Here is a 9361-nt window from a genome sequence, read left to right as displayed (position 1 = left end):
TTACTGAGGGTGCACTCAATCCCCTCATCCAGATCATTGATAAAGATATTGAACAAGACAGGGGCTAGTATCATCTTGCCACGTATTTTCAAAACTTGTAATAATACATTTTGTGGATGCTTTTGTCTACCTCTCAAGCTCCTCTCCTTTCATGGATACTTACCTACGTTGCAGCAGTAGCGACATTAACTGTTTTACTGTACTGAGGGTTCTGCATTAATCCAATTTCTCACTACTGCAGTATCCTCCTCTTTTTTTATTATTATTTATTTTTACATAATATCATAATTAAAATCTAATAAACAAACACAGTATTCATGTGGCTTAGCCTAAAGCAATTTCAGCCAACTGCTGTTGAAGGTCAACTACTTAACATCTGAATGACCAGAGGTTGAAAAGTTCTTCTTCAAAAGTGTAGTAGTAGAAGGCTCCAACAATTCAAATTTTTGCCCCATGATGGATTTTATATATTTCTGTACACTCACTGCGATTTCTACCTACCAAAAAGAATGTGAAAAAAGCACTATTGTCAGAATAATTCGTAACATCCTTCTTACCTTCTCAAAGTCTTTTTCTGGCCTTTCCTCAATCTGTAAAACATAGATTTATAAGGAATCGTTAGATAATAAAGGACAAGCGAAGGCAGTAAGATATCAGAAAGGGAATTCTTAAACCTGTAAAAGGCTTTTCATTAGCATTTTCTATCCACTTAAAAAGCAGCCAGCTCGCTCAGAAGAGCAGTGTCCTGGCTGGCATCTCAGGGCACAAGGCTGGACAATTCACCTCAAATTTCTAAGCAGTACGTAATTAAGTGGAATATACGTATTGATTAAAAAAAAAAAAAACCACAAAACAAACACAACTATCTAGTCTATTAAATAAGACAGGAATACTTTTTTTCCATATTCTACATCACAATGTTTCAAACATGAAGATGGCATTTGATCTATGAGTTAACAATGCAAGAATACAAAGACCTACATGGGCATGAACTCAAAGCCCCAGATGTCTTTCCGTGGACATAAAAACAGCTGTATACAAGTGCTGTGCTGACATATGCACTTATTCCTATTTTAGAACAATTTAAAAATATGCCCCAAAAACCCCAAAATAGCAATTTACTTCTGTAGAGAGGTTAAGTTTTTAATTGAAAGATCAAAAGGTTTCCTGACCAAGATAGCTTATCGAAGCTACAGTTTTATGGACCTTAATTAAAATAAGCTATCTCTGAAGCCTGCCAACATATCCTCCCCCACTCCAAAGAGCAAGGTACCAAGTTAGACTTGAAGGACTGTACTGTGTCTGCGCCGCTCCCAAAAGAATGGGGAAAAAAAGAATAAAAAAAACTCTAAAAGCTTAAAACCCCCGCTAAGTGTTCTCCGCTCAAGACAAAAGGTGACTATGACTTCAAGTGAAGATCCAAGTAAAGCTGAGACTACAAAAACTGACCCTCAAGTCAAATATCGGGGCCCAGTTCAAAGTCTAAATAAACACCCCATTTATAGTTTCAGTACTTCACTGGAATTTACTGATTCAGAAGAAAGATCCTGCACTAAAACTAGTCTAGAAGAAACAAATCAGAGCCGAAGTAGCATTTAAGAGTACAGAAAATTACCACAGACAGAGACAACTTAAAAGCTTAAAAGAAAGTTACAGGGCAAAAACCCATACAACCTGGACAGATTTTTTTTTTCCTTGATGGGAACAATCCTATCATGTTTTCCTGCTCTGAAACCGAACAAGATATACAAGTTCCCAAGAGCAGAAATTTAAAATCAAGTGTTTTGTCATGATTCACTTTGCTCTTGATAAGTATCTCCATCTAAAACGGATCTAAGTGTAAAAGGACTACATGAAAGGAAAAGCTCAGCAGAACTCAGAATGTCCAGAACATGTCAACTTCTGGAAACATTCAGCATCACAGTCAAAATGTTTCCCCAAAAGACTTCTAGAAAATTAACAGCTTCCCCAGATCAAGAGCCTGAGTCAAAGGGAGTAATTTTTTTGAAACAATTGGGGGAAAAAAAAAATAAAATCAGGAGAGACCTGTTTCAAGGGAAGGTAGGGAATAATTGAGGTTCAGTTGATAAATTTCATTGAAAATGCACTCAAAAACTCCATCTCTTTCCAATGAGTTCACATTTGGCATAGGTTTTTTTCTTTGAATTATACGGAGCAACATGTGGGTAATCTCACTTGTTATTCTTCATATTACCCATGGTACCCTAGAAAAAAAAAACCACAACCCAGAACTGAGAGGTATCTATTACAAATCAGCTTTTTACACTGACAACACATCTCACATCATAAATTCCCTATGATTAGCATTAAGAAAATTTAAGACTTAGGCTTCAAAGTAAAATAAGCCAGACTTAAAGCACTAGACATAAACTTTGCAAAGACACTGAATACACAGAGTACTTAGGGGAAAAAAAAAAATCTCTGAATTTGGATGCAATAAGAAAAGGTCACTAATGAAGGCAGATACTTCAGTTCAGACCCAATAAACAAGATGGACTGACTTTTGCAAACAGCCTATTGTTTTCACACCAGACAGTTCCAAGCGGTGTATTGGCAGCCTTCCAGCCCAGCCAAACACTATGTTGTTGTTTATCAAGACAGTTGTGGCAGTGTAAATATTGGCATGTTACCAAAGATTACTGTATACATCACCTCCCAACCCCCCAAATCTATCTCCAGAAATTTATGTACAGCCTTTTGCAAAGTCTACCTTATGGGTTCAGGGCACAACTCAAAATATTATTTGCCTTAAGCCATTTGCAGAATGTCCTCTATTTTCTGAAAAAATGTGCAACCTCAGTTTTTAATAAGATAAAGGGGGGAGCAAATTTTGATATTGTTTTCATGATGCAGCACAAGTCAAATAAAAGCTTCCAAAGGGGAAAATGTTGAAGACAATGTGGTGAGATATGCATACGGTGGACATTTCTACTCAGTGCAATCATAACCACACCTGTGAAGCTTGTTTTGCAATAAACATGCAGCAATCTTTAATAATTCTGAGACTTATGAGAGGATGCAGTCAAACAAAGCCTTTAAGAAGCTTCTAAAATTGGGGGTCATTTAAAAAAAAAAATACAGGAGATTTCTTTTTCCCTAGTGATGCCCTCATACACACATCCATTTGGTGCCATGAACGGAATACTCAGAGCATTGTCTCCTGAAAAACAGTAATTACCACTACCAATATACTTAATGTTTAAAAATTTAATCTGTTTTGAGAAAAGCCAGTTCCTCATTCTAACACAGTATCCTTTCATTACAGAGATGCCTCTGCTACACAACGCTTTTCTAAGCAAAAAGTCAGTCTGAAACAAGCAGCATTTAATTTTATGGTTACGTGGCTGTGATATACCAAAAGCTGTAAAGAGTGTCTTGTAGAAAGACAGAAGTCTATTTCAGATGAATATTTTATAGAGTTTTCATTCTGCTCATCTTTAGATTAATGTATTCACAGTATTACCCCTTTAAAAAGATATATCACGCCTTCCAACAGCAGTCAGCCACCAGAGGGAACTCCAGGTTTTCAGCCTTCACCCGGCCCCCAACAAGTCCTTTGGCATTTGATCCAGTAAGAAATCAAACAGAGAAAGGCCAGGAAAAAATGTTTATTTTTATTTGAAATTGCACAAAATTCTTGCCCGAAATACTTACCTTCTGTATTATCATTCAATAAAGAATACTGTAATGATTAAACAGACTGAAAACAACCTCTCCACCTTCACAGTACTATACTCAGCATAGCCCTTCATACAAATACACTGGCTTTGGGACTTTTCCACATGAAAATACAAAGGCCTAACAGAATACTTGCTAGAAGAGGAGATCTAAAGAGGAATTCATCCAATGATACTAGACCTTTAATTTCTAGAACATTATACCATTTTTCATTTCCAGAAGGGTATGGATCTGTCTCTAATACAGATTACCTTCCTCTTCACCAACAATTTGGGCAATTTGTACTTGAGTGCGTAAAAAAAGCAGGAAAAGCAAGTAATTTTCCAAGGAACTCCAGCACGCACATCTTTGTTTTGGCAAGGGGAATAGGTTGCTCTCTGCAAAATAAGTACAATGGGATCAGAGTTCAGCCTCTTCTGACAGCAATTCCAGAATAAATCCAGAGCCATGTTACAAAAATGTCAGCAATATCAGAGGCTTACCGCAGCTGGAAACTTAACAAGAGCAAAATCATCCCACAAGTCTATATATGGCTATATTGCCTATTTTTCATAGATAATAAAAATGTTTTAATATAATGTTTGAAAAAGTATTTCTCCCTACTTCACAGTCAGCTTGCAGGTTAACCCTTGAAGCTCTTTGCCAACAGTGAGTGTCCAGGCCAAAATTAGAGCCCCCGCAGCACTATCACAGTGCATCCAACAAGATGACTCTCAAACACCTACTGAAAAGACCAGAGACCCTGGGACAGTTAAGCATTACACCCCAGCTGCAAGTAAAGAGAAAAAATTATTCAGATCTTTAAATCGATGGAGGAATCAGGACTAAGACACTATTTCCAGCTTCCAGTCTGCTAAACAAGGCTAGAGACGAAGGGAAATATGAAATGCTTGCAGTTGGGTAGCACCGCATACCACCCTCGGGTACAAGAACAACTTCAGTGTGTTCAGTACATGGCTGTCACTGCTCAGCTCCATCTAAGATCTTGCACTTAGATCAACTTCCTCATAAAAGCAAGGGGGTTTTCTTGGTGACAAATCAAACTAAGATCATTTCCTGCTCTTAAAGTAGTACAGCACAGTTTGAAATGGAAATATGGCCCACACCAAAGAAAAATTCTTGCAATAGGTAGGGCTGAACACAGGATGTTATCTACAAAAACTGGAATTAAAAAACGAAGTACTGCAGTCAATATAACCCCTCCTACAATCCCCATCTTACCAGTCTGATCATCTGGGCTGGGGCAGGCAGTAACACAGAGGGTTCCTGCGTGTTTTTCCAATGAGAGCCACCTTAACACTAGCAATTATCAATAAGCCTTTAAAAGTCAGCAGGGGAAAACCACTGCTGAACTTTGTCAGGTCTAAAGTGGATTTGTCAGAAGTATCCTCGCTCAAGAATGAGTGTTATGCCAAACGTCATTGCTTAAACAAACTTATCAGTCTCTGAAATGCAAGTTAGCACTGCAGCAAATCCTCACCCTGGAGGGGCCGAAAGCACACCCAGACTGTCAGTGCCTGGGTTAGGATACAAGCCTACCGTGAATCTGTAAGGGTAGAGGAGGGAAGGCAAAGCTTGAGCACACTGATAACTGCTTCCACTAAAATTAAGTTTGACTGTCTTCATTTTATTGCTGGTGAGAACATGATAAGCTGCTTCAAATGAAAAGAGCTATTCACAACTGTGCATTTATGCATACCTGAGGACTGCACACTCTCTAAGTGGCACTTGCATTTTCAGTCTCACACTTTGTATGATCTGTGCTGGTACCAGCCCACCTGGCTAGGCTGCATGCTGACTGCTTGTGCCCGCCATCTGAGACTCCACAAGAAGGGAGAGAGTTAACACAAAAGATCATCTTCTCAGGGTAGTAAAATATGCCCTCTCCTGTTATTTTCCCTTCCTTTGCTCAGAAAATCTTCAGATAAATACTATCGCATTCTGAGTCTATTTCAAATGTATAAATAATTGCTTTTCACTAGTAGTTTATTAATTTTAAAAAAAAAAAGAAAAAATTCCAGCAATTCATATTAAAAAGCCCATCTCAGCCAAAACATGCCACTAGCTCAGCCACAAGATTTACCTCAATCTCTACAAATGGGCCTGATGTTTGCTCTCAGTAGCCTTAAGATCCAAATTTTATATCAAGTATAATGCTTTAATATTAAACATAACACATTTGCATATCTGCAGTAACTGCAAGGACAGCAGACAATAATTACTAGTGGGGATAATGGGAAAAATGTTTACTCACCGCATCAAAAAAAAAAGTCAAACAGCGAACTTCATACAGATATACTGAAGTCTTAAACAGAACATGTGAATATTTATTTGTCTTTGTATGTATTTTTAAGTATATCCCTGGCTTTTACTGTATTACAAACATCATAATACAAATGAGAACGCAAGCTGGCAAAGCTGTGCACAGCAGGAAACCTACTGTCGCTTTTTGATCACTGTTTGATGAACAGTGATAGAAGGGGGAAACAAAATTCTGAGAAAAGATTTAAGGGCTGCAGTAACAAGATATTGTACGCTTTAATTTAGAAAGTTAAATTGAATCATTCTCCATTCTCAATATGTAATTTCTCATGATAGTTAGTCAGGCTTGGGAACAGTCCAATTTTGTTTTTCTGCCTAATAATGCCCATAATCATAAGATAATCATATTTAACTTCAGTATTAAGCACTCGTGATCACAGTACACGGATTTTGTAAACTATCACACTCTCCAGTGACAAGCATGCTGGAAACTCAGCTTTTCAACCCAACAGACACTCTCCTTTCCTTCCTCCTCTGCCAGCCATTTAAAAAGTAAACTCGGAATCAAAACTTTACATGTGTAAATGCCAGAAGATATATAAAAAGCAGAATCAAGAAAGCATACGGCTCAATACATTAAGGCAGGGAACAACTCAGTTTGGGGGGTTAGCAGTATTAAAACAGTTCTAATATAGACTACTGATACAGACAAAACCAACCCCTTTTTTTGTCTCAGAAGTTATCGCCATTGTCCAAGGAGATTTTTATTCCTCCTTTAGGAAATCCAAGCAGATGACATTTCAGGAATGTACAAGTGGAAGCGATACACTGCTAAGCCCACTGAGAAGACAGGGCTCTATTTCAGCATCTTTACTGCCAAGATCAAGTACACAACTGGAAATGTTATCAAAACACCTTGAAACCTCTGTTAGTAAAAGGCAAGGCAAGTGATTCCTTACTGCAAGTTACAGGAAAAGGCATTGTCTGTTTAATACAGCAAAAAAAGGAAAAAAAAAAAAATTAAATCACAAGGTGCTGCTGTATTGACCCCGTGCAGCAATTAGAACTTTTAAGAGCAAGGCCACCCTGTTAACAAGGCTTGTACTACCTTGCATTAGGAGAAGCAAAGCCCCTGCAGTGGTGCCTTTTAGAGCCACTACAGTGTTAACTCTCAGCTCTTCTTCAAGGCCACGGAAATAACGGAAGCTCTTCACATCCTGCAATAAACCACTAATTTTTAAAAAATAAATAAATAAAGTGCCTGTTGTCTCCTTGCAGAGCAGATTCGGCTTGGCACCTCTCCAGTGTCGGTGCTGACACAGCTAACCATCTCCAGCCACTTGCAGATAAACAGTGCGAAGTGTAAGGAGAGAATTGAAAGACAAAAAATCCCCTATGCTTCCCAGGAGGGGCAAGCTGCATTTTGTGATGACCATAAGCAACTTGCACAAACGACTCAGGCTGCATACAGAAAACACATAATGGAAACCAACATCAATGTATGGGTGCCCATTTCTTACACTTAAAGAACTTTAATGGAATCCCTGGTTATTCTGATTATTTTTTGCTTTGGGGATAATTGAAATTCAGTTTGCAAAGCCATTTAAGAAGTATTACTAATGTAAGATATATACTGCAAGAACTCATAGCTCAGGGACTCAGATTCAGCGACTAACTAAAATACTGATTTATTTATAGCTCACCGGCTGCCAAACATTATCTGATGAAAATCCTTTTTTAAAAAAAAAAAAAAAAAAAAAAAAAAAAAAAAAAAAAAAAAAAAAAAAAAAAAAAAAAAAAAAAAAAAAAAAAAAAAAAAAAAAAAAAAAAAAAAAAAAAAAAAAAAAAAAAAAAAAAAAAAAAAAAAAAAAAAAAAAAAAAAAAAAAAAAAAAAAAAAAAAAAAAAAAAAAAAAAAAAAAAAAAAAAAAAAAAAAAAAAAAAAAAAAAAAAAAAAAAAAAAAAAAAAAAATTTAAAAAGTGGATGTACCCTTGTCTTTAAGAAACACCAATACTTCAGAGCACATAGCTCTATTCTATCAGTTCCATTTTCTTTTGCTCCAGCCAGTTTATGCAGCTCTTTCTCACTTAGAAGGAGAGGGCTCGCTTGATGATCAAAAGGCTCGCCTATTCCCTGCCTGAGGACAAGAAGTAACCTTGCGTGGAGAGTTCAGGCACCTTTCACCACCGGGATGCACACCTACTGCACATTTCTAACTGTGGGAGGAAACACCCATAGCACACAGGTTTTCAAATCACAGGCTACATTAGAAGGGGGAACCAGCATGATGGGGGACATCAGATACAAAGCAATTCCTTACTGCAGACTATGTGTGTTTACTGAAGAGGAACACTCCAAATAGTTCATGTTACAGCTTACCGTGTCGCATGCTGTGGTAGCTTGACTATCCAAATACTCCTTTTTAATTAATCCTTAAGGCAACATTTACAGCATTTAAGTTTCAGCTACTCAGCAAAGCAACAAAGGCAATAGGATGTTATGACTAGAGAAACACGTTGTGTGTGTTAATTTACAGTATCACCCTCCTCATCACTTTGTATCTTGGGGATGTGGTAGGTAATATGTGACAGGTCCCAGGAAAACTAGCGCATTAAAACTTCACTAGGAGGAATGCTTCCATGAAGCAAAGCCACTTTACAAAAAATCAGTGCAACACTTCAAAACTCACTCTCCATGGAAGATTAATTTTGTTACAGACTAGTTTACTGTAAGCCACACATTTCCTCTAAAAGACATGCTACTCCACTCTGCTACTGTCACCACGCTATCAGGCATTGCTCTGAAATTAATCAGGAAAGATATTCAGAGTTATAAACAACTAGATGGAACAATCACAAAGAGAAAGCAGCAATACGCCACTGAAAAAATAGAAGACAATTACTTTATATCTGCAAAAAGCAGGGGAAAAAGTCTTGTCTTGGTCAACTACAGTCACAGGGGTTGGACAGGCCTTTAGCATTTGAGCCTTGCTCAGCCATGACTAGTCAGGAATTCATGATGGCTAGACACGCTGGGTACGTGTAATCCTTCTAGCACTTCACCATGCTAAAGACTCTGCAGTGCCTGGTAATCTACAGTCCAACAAATATGTTCAAATCCAATCTCTGGATAGCCCTGCAGCCTTACAGCAACACAACACCAAAATACTGCTGAATAGAGAGAAACTAAACTACTTGAATGCTGCAGTAAGATTTTAGGGTCTCCTGATTTTAATAACCAAAGGAGATGCGGCACTAGCATCAACAACCCAGTCTTTTTCACAATACCCTTGCCAATGTGCATTATGCCCAACCTACAAAAAATTTAGCATCATCAGGTGAGTCCAAAGTATACTTCTATTGTAAAACACGTGCATCTGCATAGAAATCACTTTGGTTTTG

The 9361-nt window shown here is 37.6% G+C and overlaps 1 protein-coding gene across 7 annotated transcripts in view; it reads right to left on the bottom strand.

Moving 5' to 3' along the window:
• LRRFIP1 (LRR binding FLII interacting protein 1) overlaps positions 1–9361 on the bottom strand; it is a 108825-nt gene that overhangs the window by 13908 nt on the left and 85556 nt on the right. For all 7 annotated transcript variants that reach the window (XM_009285117.2, XM_009285115.2, XM_009285118.2 and 4 more), the window contains one exon: positions 558–590. In XM_009285117.2, coding sequence (XP_009283392.1) covers positions 558–590 — 33 coding nt within the window. The remainder of the gene's footprint in view (positions 1–557; positions 591–9361) is intronic.

This window comes from Aptenodytes forsteri, unplaced genomic scaffold (assembly GCF_000699145.1).
Source record: "Aptenodytes forsteri isolate BGI_AS27 unplaced genomic scaffold, ASM69914v1 Scaffold264, whole genome shotgun sequence".
Classification (NCBI taxonomy): Eukaryota; Metazoa; Chordata; class Aves; order Sphenisciformes; family Spheniscidae; genus Aptenodytes; species Aptenodytes forsteri.
The sequence above is the reverse complement of the archived record's forward strand: the minus strand, read 5'-3'. Positions and strand labels throughout refer to the sequence as shown.